Genomic DNA, 21,064 nt, shown 5'->3' on the forward strand with positions numbered 1-21,064 from the left:
TTCCAGTACTTCAGACATACCATATTTACTCATCTGTATATCCTTTTGTCTGTTAGAGTATTGGAGTTGGATGCCCATGTAATTCGCCATGAATTTATTTATGTAGATGAGGTTGGCTTCAACCAGGCGCTGCAAAAGAAATGAAATAGGACAGAGGGCAATTACCAATGTCCCTGGACAGCGTAGGGGTAATATAACTGTGCTGCCATCACTCAAAACGGGTTCCTCCATCACAATGCCACACTGGGTCCGTACAATACCGGCCATATGCTCACTTTTCTGGATGCAATTTACACAATGCTTATCCCTGATCCAGATCAGGAGCCTGCTATATTAGTGGTTTTATGGGACAATGTTAGTTTTCACCGGGCTGTTCACTGGTGACTGCCCCCTCCCCTTACCAATTCCTGGACCCCCCCGGGAACCCACACACGCAATTGTGGACTTTACTGTATTCTAAAGAATATACTTTTGGTTTACATATGTTTATGGTTTTGTTGTATGCTACTGTATACCACAGTGATGTTTGGCCTAATAAATATTTTCTGTTTCTACATTGCATTGGTGTTATGTGTACTTGTTATCCCTCTCAGCAGATTACTTTCACTGTAGAACATTGTATTGAAATGTAGATATAAGCCTATGAAAGAGCTTTAGATTTAGAACAGTGTTAACATGGTATATCCAGACATGTACTATTATGAAAGCAGTGTTTGCCATTTGATGCAAATGCTTCATTCTGACATGTGTTTATGGCATTTTGAATATAGTATTACATTTTGAAGGAGATGTGAGGCATTCTGCATTTTGTGTGTGCAGTTTTGGGAATTGTGTCTGGAGTTTTGAAAAAAGGAGACACTTTTGAAAACATGTGTAAGCAGTTGGAACAAACTGTAAATAAAAAGATCAGCATTCTTTACACTGGGCATTTGTTTCCCTGAAGTAGTTTCTGAATTTGCTCTACCTCTTTTTGTAAATGCAGGACCTCAATCTGCATTAGATTTTTCTCTCTCTCCAGCCTCAACATCAATATGAGCTTGGTTCATATCAGTTCTAGGCCAGGCAAACGCCCTATCTAGTGTTTTTGCTGAGGTGCGAGATCCAGGCACTGCTGTTTCTCCATGGCACAGGGTGTCAGCTCAACTAAAGGAAAGGAGGTTATTAGTAGGCTATTTATTTTGTACAACATTTGAATTAGGGCTTATATGCCCAGCCTTGGTGCAAATTATGTTATGCAACATGATGTAACAGGCCTGATAACAGTCACATTGTAGTGAAGTAGCATTCATGTTAGTTTTAAGGTGCATTATGGTCTGATATTTACCAGTTATTTATTCATACTAAATATTGGTAGGTCGAGTTGTCCGTCATCATAGGGGTTAAGGAGAAGGGCAAACTTCTCCATCTTGCATATCTTCTGGGAGAGGATCAATTCCCTTGGATGGAGGGTAACTCCAGTCTGAAACAGCCCCTGCCTCTCCTCTGACGCACCCTTTCTGGATTTTGCTAAAGTTTTTCCAGCACGCCTTCATCCAATTTGGGTCCCTCTTCTCTTTAATCCATGTCGAGACCATTCAATCTGTTGCATGAAATGGCCGAGGTGTCTTCCTTCTTTTTGACAGAATATACTGGTGTAACATGTCACTAATCATAGTTTAAAAACGTTAATCACAGATTAACTGATCCAGATTTTAAAATGAGTGGTGCAACACATCTCTTAATTATCAACCTAGTTTGACAAAACCTAGATTAGCTCTAATCCTAGATGAATTTAAACCATGTTGGTGCAACCCACCCTTGTTGTTAGAGAAAATGTGCATATTTTCCATCGTTGTGAACATCTCACAGAGCTCTATCTTGGCTTCCTGAACTCGTTGGGAACTCCCCTTTCACCTCATGTGAATATGTTCTATCTATGACAGTTTTTTTTGTTTTAAAATTGGTTAATTGTTTTAGATTACTGGCTATAAATCAATTGCTGAATGAGCTACAGCCACAAAGCAACTCTCTCCTGCTGCGTTACAATGTAAGGAGTTGTTTGCGTTGTTAGTGGCTGTGAATTAGGGTTCAGCCAGGAGTTGATGGACAGTCCGAAGAGCAAATTAAATGGTAGGTAGGGAGTTGTGTCTCAAGTTGTGTCCGATTTCACATTCTGCTTCACATATGCAGAAGAGACTCCAGTGACCGTTCAATGCAAGCCAGTTTGATCTACGTGTCCACAGATTGATATATAAGAAAAAATGACAGTCAGAACCAGAACCACACAGTTCCCCTGAACAGTGTACTTTACACGGAAGAGGGTTTTTAATTCAATTCATGTCAATTATGCTTTTCAAAGTAAAATATTTTAAATAACATGTTGAAATGTTGCATCCCCATGTTGTCACATTTCATTCATATTCATTTGATGTGCTCACATGTTGCCAAGTGTAGTTTTATGTTATCACATGTTGCCAAGTGTAGTTTTATGTTATCACATGTTGCCAAGTGTAGTTTTATGTTATCACATGTTGCCAAGTGTAGTTTTATGTTATCACATGTTGCCAAGTGTAGTTTTATGTAATCACATGTTGCCAAGTGTAGTTTTATGTTATCACATGTTGCCAAGTGGAGTTTTATGTTATCACATGTTGCCAAGTGTAGTTTTATGTTATCACATGTTGCCAAGTGTAGTTTTATGTTATCACATGTTGCCAAGTGTAGTTTTATGTTATCACATGTTGCCAAGTGTAGTTTTATGTTATCACATGTTGCCAAGTGTAGTTTTATGTTATCACATGTTGCCAAGTGTAGTTTTATGTTATCACATGTTGCCAAGTGTAGTTTTATGTTATCACATGTTGCCAAGTGTAGTTTTATGTTATCACATGTTGCCAAGTGTAGTTTTATGTTATCACATGTTGCCAAGTGTAGTTTTATGTTATCACATGATGGTGCTTCACACTTTGTCATGTATTATCACATTTTCTTCCCATTAAATCACGTTTTCACGAGATGACACGAGATCATGTGTTCACGTGTGAAATTCATGTGGTTCCTCCATAAAGGATAGGCTTATTTTATCGTAAAGAGATGTTCCTGAACAATGCAAGATGCTGCACTGTTGACAATATGAGCAACGCAGATTAACAGCGAAGATTAGAGCAGCGCAGATTAGGTTGCTGTTTGATTTGAGCAGGGCACGTCTCCCTCACAGGTTTTGTCCGGTCATGTGATGTGCCATAACCCGGTGAAACCCGGGGCAGCTTTATCGAATCCCCTCAGTGATAGCAAGGAGTGGTGACACTGCATTACAACTTAAATGACATGTTTTCCTCTCACAGTTAGGCAGTGTTCAGGTGAATTATTTAGTCCTCGAAAAACAGTTTTTGAAGGGCCTTTTGATTTAGGTTTAGGCCTATTAGTACTGTGAGTAGTCCTGAAATGATCGAGCCTTGGTCACTCCAGCAAGCTCATTTCCATCGAATTTGCCTCGTCTAACTGCGCGCGCGCGTGTGTTTGCGTGCATGTGTGTGTGCTCGCGTCTACATGCCAGGGTGCCTGTGTGCGTGCGTGAGTGAGTGTTTCTTTGCAGATGCTGGGTTTAGTTAAATATAAAAATACATTAGGCTACAATGCCTCCAGTCCTAGTGATGGCTCCACCTAAACATAGAGACAAAATACCGCTGAAAAATACAATTGTTTTTTCTCTATCAGAGCCAAGGCATATAATTAGTTTAATTTTAGATGCCGTTCACATGTTTTATGTTTTGTTCTTCGCCATTGTTTCACGTGACATCAGAGATGAGCTGAATATGCGCTTTCCACCCCGACTCAAATTGATTCAGATAATCATCTCTTGGCTTCTCCAATATGCGCCCCATTAACATTAAGCAACACTCTCTCGTCTCCTTTGTAGCACTCCAAGCAATTCAAACTGACAATGATTTGGCAGCTTTAAGGATGCGGATAAATACTGTCATTTACATTCAACACGCTAACCAGAAACCTCTCTCTCTCTTTATCTCTATCGCTCTCAGACACGCACACGCACACACACATAGACACACACACACACACACACACACACACACAAGTGAGTCTGATTACCATAGAAGTTGTGTGTTTGTTTTAAAGTCATTGACCAAATACTGCAACGCTGATAAGACACCATGGACGGTGCAAGGTTACGGGACAAACACACACACAGTAGCCTATATCACTTGGCAGAATAGTCTATACACAAACCTCATGTTTCCACACCTGCCAATTAAACGTGCAGCCATGCGAATCAGACAGCCGTGGTTTCTTAGCAGTGCCGGTGTTGTCAAAGCCCATCTTTCCCCCTGCATGATACACTCCGGGTTCATGCCAAATCCCTGGGGGTGAGGGGCGGGAGAGCGCACTCCAACAACACGGGGCTATGTTGTTCCCACTTGTCCTGCGGCCCTTGGTAAGGTCAACGGCATCATAAACTTTACCGTGTACTAGGACATTTTAGCCCAAAACCTGATGCCTTTGCCCGGAGGCTGAAACTTAGCTTTACATTGACCATCCGGCAAGACAATAACCCCAAGCACACATCAAATTCCACAAAGAAAATCTAGATTTTGCTATGGCTATCTCATTAAAAACACGTGGTTTGAGTTGAATAGGGCAGTCCATACGTGCAGACCGAAGGATATCAAGGATCTGGAAAGTAGAATTCTGCATGAAGGAATGGTCTAAGATTCCTCCCAATGTGTTCTCCAATCTCATGAAACATTATAGATAAAGGCTCAGTGACGTTTTCCTCACAAGGGGAGTCGCACAGAGTACTGAAAACAGGCCAATAACTATGACACCTATCTTTTTGAGAGAAAAACGTTTTACTTGTTAAACAACATTTATTTATCGGAGTAATTGTATTAGCATAAAATAATATAATGTTCATATTTTCATATCATTCAATATAGCTCAGTAAGCTATTTGTATTATTACTTTTATACAGTCTTTTTTGCTCATCTTTATCAAGGGTGCCAATCATTTTTGGAGGTGACTGTGCATGTCATTTAGCTGAATGCCACGCTCATTGCATGCCAGGCATAAGGGGGTTTTATGCACATTGTTTGTAAAGGCTGTTATCGTACCATAGGACCAGCTGTACATTCCTCATGATCTGTCATTCATGGCATCGAAATAATGTGGCAAATGATTTGTTGATCAACTTGCACCATACATATTTAGCACTGAGACATTTCGTGACATTTACTTTTTCTGCCATACTTCTCCCCAATGTCTGAACTGCATATATAGTAGCAACTGTGCTGAATATATATATATAGCCAATCTTTTCCCAACCCAGATTGTAACAGGTATAAGACCTCACATTTCATGACTGCGTACTGTAGTCCAGAGTGGTGGAATAGTGCCATTAAATGCCTGCATGTATCTGAGTGTGTAATAGGTAGTAAGCTGCTACGCCACTTCGCAACGATGGAGCTATCGTAACGATGGAGATGACGCAAACGGACCCCGCTCCCCCCAAAAGTGTTCAAGACGAACATGGCGGCAATTTAACCCAGGTCCAAGATGACTGTGGCCATTGGGAGAAAAGATCCAAGGCATTCAACCCAGATACGAACTGGAAAAAATCAACTGGGGCACAATCAAACGGCTTTTGCTTTCTCATAATTGAATCCGGGAAACTGCAGCAGTAACGGCAACAGCACTGATAAACTGGCCACAGCTGGTCTCTCTGCGCGCGAGCACCACCCCGGAGAGCAGAAGAGAGGGAGCGAGGCGCGAGGCATGCGGTTACAGAGAACGTGGTTTCCCCCCGGAGAGCCATGGAGAACGGGGATGCGGCAGCGCGAGGCTTAATCTGTGCGGGCGCGCTAATTGGATCGGAATAACACACCGACGGCGTCTGGCGCGAGAGAGGAGAGCCCAGGACCGGCGGCGGCACGGCAGCCCACCGTTACCGAGGATAAATAACCAGAGTCCATCTCCCAAAGTCAATGAGTATAGTGGCAGAGGAGCCCCCGCGGTGGAGTCGGCCAGAGCTGCGCTTTTCCTAAAATATGACCAGGGGTGCTTGGATGTGTCGGAAGCAAGATGACGGCTTAAAAATCTGGTTTGCACCCCGAGAGAACGAGAAGCCATTTACCGAGTCGGAGCGGGCCCAGAGATGGCGCCTATCGCTGGCCTCTCTTCTGTTCATCACCGTCCTGCTCTCTGATCACTTGTGGTTCTGCGCCGAGGCCAAACTGACGCGGACCCGAGACAAGCGGCAGGACAAGCGGCTCGCCTTTACGGACATGGTCGAGTACCCAAACTCCACTCACCACCATACCCCCTCCTCTGACCCCCATTCCCCCCACGGCCCCCTTGCCAGAAAGTCAGATGTTATTTTTATAGGGAATTCTACCAAACCTCTGTGGCGACTGGACACCTGTCACCCGGACAGCTTGTCCAAAGACTGCTTCACTTTCACGGACGCAGAGCCCGTCTGCCTGGGCCTCTCCGGGGGCGGGGAGAGGACGCAGTCGGCGGACTTGAATCTGAGCGATTTGTATCTTTCTTTTTGTAATTCCTACTCTCTTTTGGATTTGTTTAACGGGTTTACAAGTCCGGACAATATAAACTGCAGCCTGGACGTGGCTGAGGGTGACACGCTGGGATGCAGCGAGTGTGTCCGGGTTTACCAGCGCTTTGACCGGCAAGCTCAGGAGGACTACCGGGAGTTTGAGCAGTTGGTTGAGAAATATGAGACTGATGAATACTCGGTCAGGACATGTATGGAGGAATGCAAGGTAGGATGTGGATGGCTTTCACATATCAACGCACTATAGGTAGGCTACTGTCTTTTTAGCCTATATAGGGGGCTTGGATTGATTGGGCTTGGATTGATTCCCAGTCGTCATGGTAACCGATATCTATCACGATGTGGGAATGATTTCAAATAGTTTGCGAGAGACATCACCCCACTTGTCCTTCCTGCAATGTGTGCATGCGTGCGTGTGTATGTTTGTGCGAGAACGAGCGAGCGTGGACGCGCACTTGTAGATTTTTGTGCAGGAGTTAATGTGTGATGATTGTGTCACATAGCCTACAGCAAACAGAAAGAGTGAGAGAGAGTTTGAATCTAATAGGGTATTGAGTATAACTGCCATGTATTGTGATACTTTAAAGGCTGCAGCCAAAGAATCACAAGCCTACACTAAAAAGGAAGCATCTTAATACAAAAATAGATTGTGCCCCTGATTAGGTTCTCTCCTCAGATATAATCTTTGCATCACAAACGGTGTCAAAACCCAAGGGATTGGTTCTCCAACTAACCAGAGAGAGAGCGAGAGAGGTGCTCTCTATTGTTCTGAAAGCATCAGACCTAGATCTCGACCCCCCCATCTCTCTCTCTCTCTCTCTCTCTCTCTCTCTCTCTCTCTCTCTCTCTCTCTCTCTCTCTCTCTCTCTCTCTCTCTCTCTCTCTCTCTCTCTCTCTCACTCTCTCTTCTCTCTCTCTCTCTCTCTTTCTCTTTCTCCGTGTGTGTGTTTGTGTTAGGGGGTGTAGCCTTATAGGTCTGTAGCAAGGCCTCGGCAGTGTGGTGATGTGATCATCTGTTACCGTGTTGGAGGCTATCAGAGGAGAGGGTGTACTAGAGGGGAAGGCCTAGCCGGTTTGTTGTTGTCCCGATGACATATCTCTCTGTAACATAGAGCAGTACACCACTGCCTCAATTGGTCAACACACGTCAGCAAACGGGTCTTTCAGAGGGATGATGCAGATTGTTTCACGTTGTGTTGTGAGCTCAGCATGATTGAAACTAACAGGTTTTGCTAATATTGCACCAACGTGGAATATATGACACTATCGTTCACACACACACACACACACACACACACACACACACACACACACACACACACACACACACACACACACACACACACACACACACACACACACACACACACACACACACACACACACACACACACACACACACACACACTTAATCGCAGGTGTCACTGGCAAAGTATTGTTGCCCCAAATGTTATGTGCAGTCATGGTTGTGCAGTCATGTTGCAGAAAACAGCAATGCTACACAGGTTAGAGACATTGGCTAGATTACACTTGTTATTTTTTCATTTGTTGTGCAGTAGACTGTTACGGGCTGCTCTCTCTCTCTCTCTCTCTCTCTCTCTCTCTCTCTCTCTCTCTCTCTCTCTCTCTCTCTCTCTGTGGTGGTCTCGGTCTCAGCTGTGTGGGTCCTTGTGAGGTGTGTTCTCTGTCCATGGTGCTGAAGTATATAGAACCATGCGAGGCCTCTGGTTAAAATCCTCCTGAAATAAGCAGCAACCATCACTTTTCCTCCTTCAGCTGATCATACTGGAATCAGAAACCCCAATCTATAATCATTCAGTCTATGGCTAGCATTACAAGTATGCTTATCTCAGTCGGTCTAATGTCAGGATATGAGGTCTGTGTGTAAAAGCTTCATGGCCAGTGTGATTTTCTGTCAGCAGCAGTAATGGAGTTGACCTTGGCTGGTAGATCTGCTGTCCCAGATGTGCTAGGGATATGGGGGTGGAATGAGTGGGACGAGAGAGAGAAAGAGAGAGAGAGAGAGAGGGAAAGAGAGAGAGAGTGTGTGTATGTGTGAGTGAATGAATGTGTTCTGTGGGTATTAGCTAATCCAAGTTTATCGTTTTAAAAGGCTAATTGATCATTAGAAATCCCTTTTGCAATTATGTTAGCACAGCTGAAAACGGTTGTTCTGATTAAATAAGCAATACAACTGGCCTTCTTTAGACTAGTTGAGTATCTGGAGCATCAGCATTTGTGGGTTCGGTAACATGTTCAAAATGGCCAGAAACAAAAACCTTTCTTCTGAAACTCGTCAGTCTATTCTTGTTCTAAGAAATGGAGGCTATTCCATGTGAGAAATTGCCAAGAAACTGAAGATCTCTTACAATGCTGTGTACTACTCCCTTCACAGAACAGTGCAAACAGTCTCTAACCAGAATAGAAAGAGGAGGGGGAGGCCCCGGTGCACAACTGAGCAAGAGGACAAGAACATTAGAGTGTCTAGTTTGAGAAACAGATGCCTCACAAGTCCTCAACTGGCAGCTTCATTAAATAGTACCCGTAAAACACCAGTCTCAACATCAACAGTGAAGAGGCCTTCTAGGCAGAGTTCCTCTGTCCAGTGTCTGTGTTCTTTTGCCCATCTTAATCTTTTATTTTTATTGGCAAGTCTGAGATATGGATTTTTCTTTGCCACTCTGCCTAGAAGGCCATCATCCCGGAGTCGCCTCTTCTCTGATGATGTTGAGACTGGTGTTTTGCGGGTACCCTTTAATGAAGCTGCCAGTTGAAGACTTGTGAGGCGTCTGTTTCTCAAACTACACACTCTAATGTACTTGTCCTCTTGCTCAGTTGTGCACTGGGGCCTCCCACTCCTCTTTCTATTCTGGTTAGAGCCAGTTCGCGCTGTTCTGTGAAGGGAGTAGTACACGGCATTGTACGAGATCTTCAGTTTTTTTCCGCAATTTTTCGCATGGAAAAGCCTTCATTTCTCAGGACAAGAATTGCCTGACAAGTTTCAGAAGAAAGTTGTTTGCTGATAATGGGCCTCTGTACGCCTCTGTAGATATTCCATAAAAAATCAGCAGTTTCCAGCTACAATAGTCATTTACAACATTAACAATATCTACACTGTATTTCTGATCCATTTGATGTTATTTTAATGGACAAGAAATGTATTTCTCTTTCAAAAACAAGGATATTTCTAAGTGACCCCAAACTTTTGAACGGCAGTGTGTTACATAACAGACACATAATATCTCCCCTCCCCTTTTTGTCACATAATCAGTGTCGAGCATGCTAGCTGCCGCTATACTCCCTGATAATGCAATAAGGGCCAGCCAGGCAGCAGGCACTGGGACCAGTGCAGCCTCTTACCCTCTTAGCCACATCTGAATTGCTAATGGTCTCCTGTGTTAGTGTGACCTTTAGACAAGCACAGCACTCTAAGCCTGAATCACATACTGTCACCGCCTAGAGAACCCACTCCACTAAGCTGGACAAACAGCAGAATTAGCAAAACGGATATTATCCTCTCTTTTCTTCCCCGCCCTCCTTTCCCTTTCCGAGGCCCTTTGCCCTGAGCGATATCCGGTATGGGTGTGAATAGAGGGGTTAATAGGGCAGGACAGGGGAGGGAGAGAGCTGAGGTAAGGGGTAGCTAATGTATTGTTCAATGTCCCTTCTGTAGTTGTTGAATGTAGTTTAGAGAGAATGAAAGAGAGGGAAGAGCGAGAGAGAGAAAGAGAGAGAGAGAGACAGAGAGAGAGATGTAATAGGCCTACAGGCCCTGCGTCAGGAGAGCCAATAAGAGGCGATGGTTACTCTGACCACTAAGCTTCTCTCTCACACACTGGCAGCGAGTGAGTATCAGGTGTCAAAGGGCTGCTTTTGTGTTCCGCTGGGTGCTCTATGTGGCACAACAAACACACACACAATGTGTTAGTTGCTGTGTGTGTGAGTTTTACCATATTACATTCAGGCATGCTTTTTCCCCCTCCCTCTCTTTCCGTCCTGTCCATGTGTGATCTTTAAAACCTTTGATCTCTGTGTGAACCTGGCTCATCACATACCAGATAGCATCTCAGTCTGTTTGTCCGTGTCTCTGTGTGTGTGTTTTCATAATGTGCATAACAAATAGCACATACGCACGCACACACACACACACACACACACACACACACACACACACACACACACACACACACACACACACACACACACACACACACACACACACACACACACACACACACACACACACACACACACACACACACACACACAGAGCCCAGTGTTTCCTGCAGGTCCATGCCTGCCTCTCTCTTCCGGTGTAATTTAATTTGCACTTGCATAATTCTCCTCCTCTCAGATGACCATGTCTCGAGGGTTCTGTCTGTCTCAACATGCTGATCTCCTCTGAGCTCTGTCTGCCAGCCTGTGTGTGTGTGTGTGTGTGTGTGTGTGTGTGTGTGTGTGTGTGTGTGTGTGTGTGTGTGTGTGTGTGTGTGTGTGTGTGTGTGTGTGTGTGTGTGTGTGTGTGTGTGTGTGTGTGTGTGTGTGTGTGTGTGTGAGAGAGAGAGAGAGTGAGTAAGGGCAGTGTACCCACAGCGGCCAGGTTTTCTCAGAGAAGTAATCTTTGCAATCAGCAGTATCTGTCGCTACATCATCCCCTACCTCTCCCTCTCTCTCTCCCTCCACTCTCTCTCCTCTTCCCTCTGTCCTCATCTGTCGCCCTCTCAGGAAATCTGCGGGTGTTGAGCTCTTTCTTCCTGCCGGAGAGTGATAGATACTGATCTGGGTTAAGGTCTTTTTCCTTCGCTTCAATTACAGGCCTGTCCTCACAGGGCCCACTGCCTCCCTCTCCACCCCTGCTTCTGCTGCCCACCATCTCATTCACTCTTTCTCTCCAATTCTCGACCTATCTCTCTCATAAGCCTTTCCTCTCTCATTCATTTCTCTCATTCCCTCCACGTGTATTGTCTTGAACTTCCATTCTGTGTCCCATTCCCTCTCTTCCACCTTTCTTTTCATCTGTCCTTTTCTCTGGGACCGTGTCTCTATCTTTTATTTTGCCTTTGCTGAATTCATGTTATCATGTCTTTTGCCCACTTGATGAAGTTTCATAGTAAAATGAATATATTTGGAAGTAATTTCTCTTTAAATTCAGCTCTTGGAAAGAACAGGCGCGACAGGAAGGCTTATCCAGAAGGAGCGATGTTTATACTGTATGTTATGTCAGTTGTCAAGGTGATTCTGACCGTTTTCAGCTGGTAAACATGTCATTTCCTACAGTTCAGATTATAATGCATCAATGTACATAATATAGAGGGAACCTCTGAATGTCACACAGTTCACTCACTGTTGGATATTATCAGTACACATATACAGCATGCCCCCTGTAATTTCCTCCCTCCCTCTCTTCCCTCCCTCCCTCTCTCTGATGGTGGCTTTGGGTAAAATTCAATTACAGTTATGTGCGTTTTCTCCCAGCAGCAGCAGCTAGCAACAGGCCTATGGAAACAGGGAAACTCCCCTCCATATGAGCTGACACTGTTTGTTTCTCCCCAGGCACTCAGATAAGGAAATGTGTCTCCTAGACAAGTGCTCTATGTCTGCCTCCACTCCCATGGAAACGCGTCTGTCCACAGACACAATGTTTCTCTCCCTCTCCACCTGCGTTCACAGACCTAGTCCAGGAGAAACCTGTCAATATCTCGCCTCGCTTCTTGACTTTCTGTCAATATTCCAGTTTATTCCTGTTTTCTTTCCCACAGCTATAATTCACTACTGCTATGTGTGTGTGTTTGTGTACGTATGTACGTGTCACACCCAGGAAGTAGCCCCATTTACCAGTCCATTCAGTCCAACACAGAGCACAGCTTTGCAGCTAATGATATAATGGCCTGCTGTGTGAATTCTTTATTGCACCCAATCAGATCTATGGCTCCCCGAGTCATTAATTAGCAATAAATTATTCACATTGTTTGTGCATTTACATTATGTGTGTGTGCTTTTTAAAATTATGTTTATGTGTGAGAGGAAGGGGGTGTAAATGGTTTTGGGTGTATGTAACAGCGTCGTCCCTCATCATGGGCTCGAACCAGGGACCCACTGCACACGTCAACAACAGTCACCCAGGAAGCATCGTTACCTAATCGCTCCACGAAAGCGGCGGCCCTTGTAGAGCATGGGAAACAACTACTTCACGGTCTCAGAGCGAGTGCAACGCCCTCAGAGTGCGCCGTTAACTATCTAGCCATTTCACACTGGTCGCACGTAGCTGTACAGGATGTATGCTTTCTTTTGTTCAGAGAGAGGGAAAGGGAGCGAGAGAAACACATACACTTAGCTTAATGATTCCTAAACGCTCCGTTTATCTCTCTGTTTGTATTTCTGCATGCCTATTGCTCGCAGCATCCCTCTATACCCTCTCTCTCTCTCTCTCTCTCTCTCTCTCTCTCTCTCTCTCTCTCTCTCTCTCTCTCTCTCTCTCTCTCTCTCTCTCTCTCTCTCTCTCTCTCTCTCTCAGTTCTTCAGGCTTCTCTGTAGCACAGGGGAGCCCAGTTATCAGATGAGTTCAACAGTAATGCCTGCTAGTAGCTAATTAACGACTCGGGGAGACAAAGCTTGCAGAAGGCTTCTGGAGAAACTGTACAGAGCTACCCCGTGAAATCATGGTGACCCCTGACCTGATTGGCCATCATGATGGGAAGGAAGGTGAAGTAGCACCATAACACACAGCAGGAGAGCAGAGTTACTGCAAAATTGAGGAATCACACAGTGAATATGGAAGTCGATATCAATTGTGTTACTGGTTGATTTGCTTTTCTTACTACACTGGAAGCCTTGTTTGTTGTGTTGTATTCTCTATCATCTAAAAATATCCATACCTCAAAGCGGTGCCTGCAGTTCTACATTCTCCCCTTTATGAGTTGTAGCATCACCTTCTCCACCACGGTCCTACTGTAGTTCTTAACATAATTTTCTTCTTGTGGCTGTCAACCTAGCTTTTGTTGGGTTAATGCAGTGCAGTGTCATATTATAAATTACTTGGTATACAAGTGAAATCTAATAAAATGGAATTGAACTAAGCATACAGTTGAAGTCGGAAGTTTACATACACCTTAGCCAATTACATTTAAACTCAGTTTGTCACAATACCTGACATTTAATCCTAGTAAAAATTCCCTTTTTTAGGTCAGTTATCACCACTTAATTTTAAGAATGTGAAATGTCAGAATAATAGTAGAGAGAGTGATTTATTTCAGCTTTGATTTCTTTCATCACATTCCCAGTGGGTCAGAAGTTTACATACACTCAATTCGTTTTTAGTAGCATTGCCTTTAAATTGTTTAACTTGGGTCAAACGTTTCAGGTAGCCTTCCACAAGCTTCCCACAATAAGTTGGGTAAATTTTAGCCCATTCCTCCTGACAGAGCTGGTGTAACTGAGTCAGATTTGTAGGCCTCCTTGCTCGCACACGCTTTTTCAGTTCTGCAGGATTTAGGGCAGGGCTTTGTGATGGCCACTCCTTGACTTTGTCCTTAAGCCATTTTGCCACAACTTTGCAAGTATGTTTGGAGTCATTGTCCATTTGGAAGACCCATTTGTGACCAAGCTTTAACTTCCTGACTGATGTCTTGAGATGTTCAATATATCCACATAATTTTCCTCCTCATGATGCCATCTATTTTGTGTAGTGCACCATCCCTTCTGCACCAAAGCACCCCCACAACATGATGCTGCCACCCCTGTGCTTCACGGTTGGGATGGTGTTCTTCGGCTTGCAAGCCTCCCTCTTTTTCCTCCTAACATAACGATGGTCATTATGGCCAAACAGTTCTATTTTTGTTTCATCAGACCAGAGGACATTTCTCCAAAAAGTACAATCGATTTGCACTTTTCGCACTGAAGTACGTTCATCTGTAGGAGACGGAACGTGTCTCCTTCCTGAGCGGTATGATGGCTGCATTGTCCCATGGTGTTTATACTTGCGTACTGGTGTTTGTACAGATGAACGTGGTACCTTCAGGTGTTTGGAAATTGCTCACAAGAATGAACCAGACTTGTGGAGGTCTCCAATTATTTCTCTGAGGTCTTGGCTGATTTCTTTTGATTTTCCCATGATGTCAAGCAAAGAGGCTCCGAGTTTGAAGGTTGGCCTTGAAATACATCCACAGGTACACCTCCAATTGACTCAAATGATGTCAATCAGATGCTCCTAAAGCCATGACATAAATTTCTGGAATTTTCCAATCTGTTTAAATGCACGGTTAACTTAGTGTTTGTGAACTTCTGACCCACTGTAATTGTGATACAGTGAATTACAAGTTAAATAATCTGTCTGTAAACAATTGTTAGAAAAGTTACTTGTGTCCTAACCAACTTTCCAGAACTATAGTTTGTTGACAAGAAATTTGTGGAGTGGTTGACTCCAACTCCAACCTAAGTGTATGTAAAATTATGACCTCAACTGTATGTAAAGCTACTCACACAACCTTTGATAGAGTCTAACCAACAGAGATACTCACATTTCTTCACTCCCTTTTTCTCCCTCTGTTTTTCTCTCTCTCTGTTCCCTTCTCTCTCCCTGTCTCTCCGTCTCTCTCCCTGTGTGTCTCCATCTCACAGCTGTTTGATGAGATTCTTCCATTGTTAAGTCATCTGGTGCTCACACCAGACAGCAGAAACTAGCGCAGTAAATTGACCAGTGTTACCTCGTGTTGATTTTTCAGTGTAACATTCCTCGTGTTGATTCAAGTGTTAAATTAACTCTGTAAGTGTTTCATTACCACTCATTGGTGTAAAATAACCCCAGTGTTTGTGTTATATAACCAGTGTAAAACCACACCCCTCATTTTCATTATTTCCCAGGATGCTCTTTTGCTGGTATATTTTACATTTTTATTGTTTGTTTTTCAATATCTTTGTTTTTGCATCTACATTGATTGATTAAGTAGCACTTTCCTTTATTAAAATGACCTAGTGTCCTCATGGGTGGAATGTTATTATTATTTTTCCTAATTTCCTAATTAATAAACATACTTTTATTTACGCCGAAAATCCAGTGTTTCCATGTCAAACAGTATTGTTATATTTCAGTCTTCTGTGATGTATATAAAGTGTCATATTGGGATGTAAACACAAAATTGAATGCATTATATGCATTATATCTTTATCAAATCAACTTACATTTTATTTGTCACATGCACCGTATACAACAGGTGTACGTACACCTTACTGTAAAATGCTTACTTATAAGCCTTTAACCAACAATGCAGTTTTAAGAAAATAGAGTTAAGAAATATTTAGTAAAAAATAACATGAGAAAATAACAATAATGAGGCTATAAAAAGTGGGTACCTAGTCAATGTGCTGGGGTACAGGTTAATCAAGGTCATTTGTACATGTAGGTAGGAATGAAGTGACTAGATAATAAACAGCGAGTAGCTGGTCCCATTGATGTACTGGGCTGTACTCACTACCTTCTGTAGAGCCTTACGGCCAGATGCCGAGCAGTGGCCATACCAGTTGGTGATGCAACCTGTCAAAATGCTCTCGATGGTGCAGCAGTATAACTTTTTATGGATCTGGATCTGCCAAATCGTTTCAGTCTCCTGAGGGGGAAAATTAGTTGTTGTGCCCTCTTCACGACTTTGGTGTGTTTGGACCATTATAGTTTGTTGGTGATGTGGACACCAAGGAACTTGAAACTATCGACCCGCTCCACTACAGCCCTGTCGATGTGAATGGGGGTGTGTTCGGCCCTCCTTTTCCTGTAGTCCACAAACATCTCCTTTTTCCTGCTGACGTTGAGGGAAAGGTTGTGTCCTGGCACCACACTACCAGGTCTCTGACCTCCTCCCTATAGGCTGTCTCATCATTGTCGGTGATCAGGCCTACTACCGTTGTGTTGTCAGAAAACTTAATGATGTTTTTGGAGTTGTGCTTGGCCACACATTTGTGGGTGAACAGGGAGTACAGGATGGGCCTCTGTGTTGAGGGTCAGTGTGGCAGATGCGTTGTTGCCTACCCTTACCACCTGGGGGTGGCCCGTCAGGAAATTCAGGATCCAGTTGCAGAGGGAGGTGTTTAGTCCCATGGTCCTTAGCTTAGTGATGAGCTTTGTTGGTCACTATGGTGTTGAATGCTGAGCTGTTGTCAATGAATAGCATTCTCACGAAGGTGTTCCTTTTGTCCAGGTGGGAAAGGGCAGTGTGGAGTGAGATTGAGGTTGCGTCATCTGTGGATCTGTTGGGGTAGGTATGCAAATTGGAGTGGGTCTAGGGTTTCTGGGATGATGGTATTTATGTGACCCATGACCAGTCTTTCAAATCACTTAATGGCTAGTGATGTGAGTGCTACTCTGCGGTCGTAATTTAGGCTGGTTACCTTTTCTTTCTAGGACACAGAGACTATGGTGGTCTACTTTACACATGTTGGTATTACAGACTCGGTCAGGGAGAGGTTGAAAATGTCAGTGAAGACATGGTACAGGTGTCTTCACTCTGGACAGATATCTTGTTGTTAGTTATTCTGGTCATATTGCTACAGACGTGACTCTTTTTGCATTGTTTCTATGCAATAGGTCTGGCCGTCTGCTCTAAGCAAAATGATTGCTATGCAGGCTTAATAACTTTTTTGTCACTTGCTAGTTTGCTACCCAACTTCAGCTAACTCAGTCAGGTCAAACATTGAGCCTGAAAGGACAGTGCACTGGCTGCATTTTCGTTTGTTAGAGTTATTCTTCTATTTATATTTACATGATAATGACGTTGATGCGTTGTCTCATCTCGTCTGGGCACAGTTTACTCTAATTATGGTACACAGATGGAAATTCTAAATTGAAACATTGCTTCCGAGGTCGGACTGGCAAACAGCGAGGCTTATATTAACCTCCTCTGTACCAAACTAAATGCTATACTGGAAGCGAGGGGAAATAATGTGCTAGTTGAGTAGAAGAAATTATTCAACAACATGAGCATGATATTGTTATGGAGGCACAGTGATCCCTTTTCAGATGGAACCGTTAGCAGGCACAGTGTGTCTGTGACGGCCAATACAGCATGGCTGGGAATTCTGCTTGTCCAATCAGCATGGCTGGGAATTCTGCTTGTCCAATCAGCATGCAAGCAGCCAGTTGTATTATTAATTTTATGCAGCTCACATATAAATAAAATATATGTTTCTAAGCAAATCCAATCTGTTACTAGCACCCGTTACTGAAATGGTTGTTCCAGTTTAGATGCTTTAGGTAGTTTCATATCTTAGTCTTCCTAACCTGGAAGTCATTCTGAGAACTTGTTCTCAACTTGCCTACCTGGTTAAATAAAGGTGAAATAATAAGGTGAAATAAATAAATACAATTAAATTCTGAATGCAAATTGAACACAAATGGCAAGTGTTGGATATCCCCACTGGAATTACATATCACTTTACATCCAGCATAATGTGACTTGCAGGCCTGATTTTGCCTGTAAACCATGATTTTCAGCCCATAGTATTAGGGTAAAACTAGGCCCTCAAAGGTCTTTATGTAATATGTGTTGTATTGTGTTAAATCATTTTATTTGAATGACGACATATTCAGTTAGGATCTCACTTGGTGAAGGCCACTGCCATGATCGTTATATGAATAAGGGGACCAAGGTGCAGCGTGAGTAGAGTTCCACATATTTATTATAGTCAAATTCCAAACAACAACAAAGATTAACGAACGTGCAAATACGTAGCACACATAGGCACTAACTCGAAACAATATCTCATATCGCAGGTAGGAAAAGGAACACACTAAGTATGATCCCCAATTAGAGGCAACGAAATTCAGCTGCCTCCAATTGGGAACCATACTCACACACCAACATAGAACAAAAATAACTAGAAAACCCCCCTTGTCACACTCTGACCTATTACACCATAGAGAACCCTGAGGGCTCTCTATGGTCAGGGCGTGACAGCCACAGGGCTGAACAGTTAAAATTGCAACAGTGACGTCTCTGTCACGAACATATACAGTCATGGGTGGTAACTCTACAATTCACTCGAAAGGCAAGGCAGTCTGGGAAATATGCAGGGTGGTGAAAGTGCAAGGTGACGAGTTGATGCTCCTTTCCAATAATTATCGAGGACCTTTTTCTGTGACATGATGATTGATGCTTTACTGCCGTTTGACCAATAAGAATAATCTCGCTCTTTTGTCCATAATAATCTCATTATGCAGACTATACCCACATTGTATCTGCAAGCTTTTGGCTCGAGCGCACGTGCCAGTACCAGAGTGGACACCCTCCCTATATAACGTAGATCATGTTCTGAGAAAACCAGCCGTACAGGTGAGAATGCAGTGGAAACCCATTGGACTTGTATTTTTTATTCGGTACATGGGAATTTAACCACATAATGTATATTTATGTGCACTACGTCTTCACGCACATCCTTTTATCTGCAACAAGTACATTTTATCTGGTGGAAAAATGTGTTTTAAGTTGATTTTAGAATATTCACATGAAAGTCTGTCACCAATTGGATGGAAACCTAACTACTTACACATTTTCTCAGCTTTTAATAACAGACGATTCATTTGAGCACCTGAGCCTAACTAACTCCATCCATTTTAATCAGAGGACCCAGTGGCTGCCATGTGTGGTGTGTTTTGTGTGTGTGTCTTACAGACCATTACAGCCGTATGATAGAGGAGAAAGAATGGCTTTTGTTTGTTTTTGATCAAGCGAGTTTTCTAACCCTGTATGAACAGAGCGAGCCAGGGTCAAACATGTTGATCAGGGCACGGTCATTGGACATCTACTATAGCCCATAACAGGGGCAATTAAACTCTTACCCTACAAAGTCCGGAACCTGCTGGCTTTCTGTTCTACCTGATAATTCATTGCACACACCTGGTGTCCCAGGTCTAAATCCGTCCCTGATTAGAGGGCAACAATGAAGAAATGCAGTAGAACTGGCTTCGAGGTCCAGAGTTGCGTATGAAGGGCCCATAGCATGGTTCCAATAGGTGTGTTGTTGCTTGTACAGTCAGACATACAAGTCATAATTTCATGATCAGCCAACAGTAAAAGAGCATTGAAGTCAAAAGTGTGTAAAGGCCTAACCAGCCCCTGTATCTCTTCCCCAATCCTCTGATGTATGGGCTGTAGAACAGAGAGCAGCAAGCAGCAGCCAGTGTGTGTGTGTGTGTGTGTGTGTGTGTGTGTGTGTGTGTGTGTGTGTGTGTGTGTGTGTGTGTGTGTGTGTGTGTGTGTGTGTGTGTGTGTGTGTGTGCTGTGCTAATGAAGTCATGTGTGAGCTGAAGCTAAGCACATCCTTATGCCCATGCCTCCCTCAGTCCCTCAGCCGCAGATAATAATCTGATTGTTTAGAGGATGAAAACACAGATAATGTTATGTCAGTGTGTGTGTGTGTGTCCGAGAGGGAGAAGGGGAGAGAGAGGGAGAGCGAGAGAGGCTGTGTAGCTCTGATGGAAAGCAATGGAAAGAGATGATATCTAAGCCCCCTCTGTGTGTGTGTTCCCTAGTGAAATACAGTCTCTCTCTCTCTCTCTCTCTCTCTCTGTGTTTTCTCTCAAGCTTCTCTCTTCTCTCTCCATCTCTTTATCACTTATTTTTTTCTCTCTCTTTGCCCCAGGTGCTGTATAGAATATTTCTCTGTGTGTAGAGAGTTATGCAGAATGTTTTATAGCTTGTTTTGTCTGTTATATATGACTTTATCTGTCTCTGTTGTGTGTTGTGTTGGCATCTTATGCTATCGTGTATCTTTAAAACAAGCTGTTTGTGTGCGTGCGCATGTGTCGGCCTATATGTGTGTGGAACTCTATGCATCTCTATGGTGTGTTTTGTAGGTCTCTGTTGTGTGTGCATTGTAGTGTTTCATAGCAGTGTATCAGCCTATTATTGTAACGATGTGCACTGAGAGAAGCAAGTTCAAGGAGTGAGTGTTGTAATACAATAAACAGAACATAATACAAACGAAGAACCATGAACAACACACAGACATGAAACAGAAACAATGACGCCTGGGGAAGGAACCAAAGGGAGTGACATGTAGGGAAGATAATCAGGGAAGGGATGGAGTCCAGGTGAGTCTGAAGATGCGCATGTGCACATAACGATGGTGACAGGTGTGCGCCATAACGAGCAGCTTGATGACCTAGAGGCCAGTAGAGGGAGCACACGTGACAATTACCATCAAGTAGGCTTGGGTTTTGCCATGGCGTTGTGGATGGGGGTGTAATGGGTTTTGCTAGGGCGTTGTGGATGGGGGTGTAATGGGTTTTGCTAGGGCGTTGTGGATGGGGGTGTAATGGGTTTTGCTAGGGCGTTGTGGATGGGGGTGTAATGGGTTTTGCTAGGACGTTGTGGATGGGGGTGTAATGGGTTTTGCTAGGGCGTTGTGGATGGGGGTGTAATGGGTTTTGCTAGGACATTGTGGATGGGGGTGGTGGATGGACATACAGTAATCTGCAAGGTCCGGCTCAGAGGGTCGGATGTTAAATCCCAG

General features: G+C 43.6%; 1 protein-coding gene across 1 annotated transcript in view; it reads left to right on the forward strand.

Annotated features, from left to right (window-relative positions):
- Positions 1-5,472: 5,472 nt before the first annotated feature.
- LOC118386188 (NALCN channel auxiliary factor 1-like) overlaps positions 5,473-21,064 on the forward strand; it is a 176,102-nt gene continuing 160,510 nt past the window's right edge. Inside the window, exon 1 of the mRNA XM_035773702.2 lies at positions 5,473-6,773. Coding sequence (XP_035629595.1) covers positions 6,042-6,773 — 732 coding nt within the window. The 5' untranslated portion in view covers positions 5,473-6,041. The remainder of the gene's footprint in view (positions 6,774-21,064) is intronic.

Source organism: Oncorhynchus keta, chromosome 7 (assembly GCF_023373465.1).
Source record: "Oncorhynchus keta strain PuntledgeMale-10-30-2019 chromosome 7, Oket_V2, whole genome shotgun sequence".
Taxonomy (NCBI): Eukaryota; Metazoa; Chordata; class Actinopteri; order Salmoniformes; family Salmonidae; genus Oncorhynchus; species Oncorhynchus keta.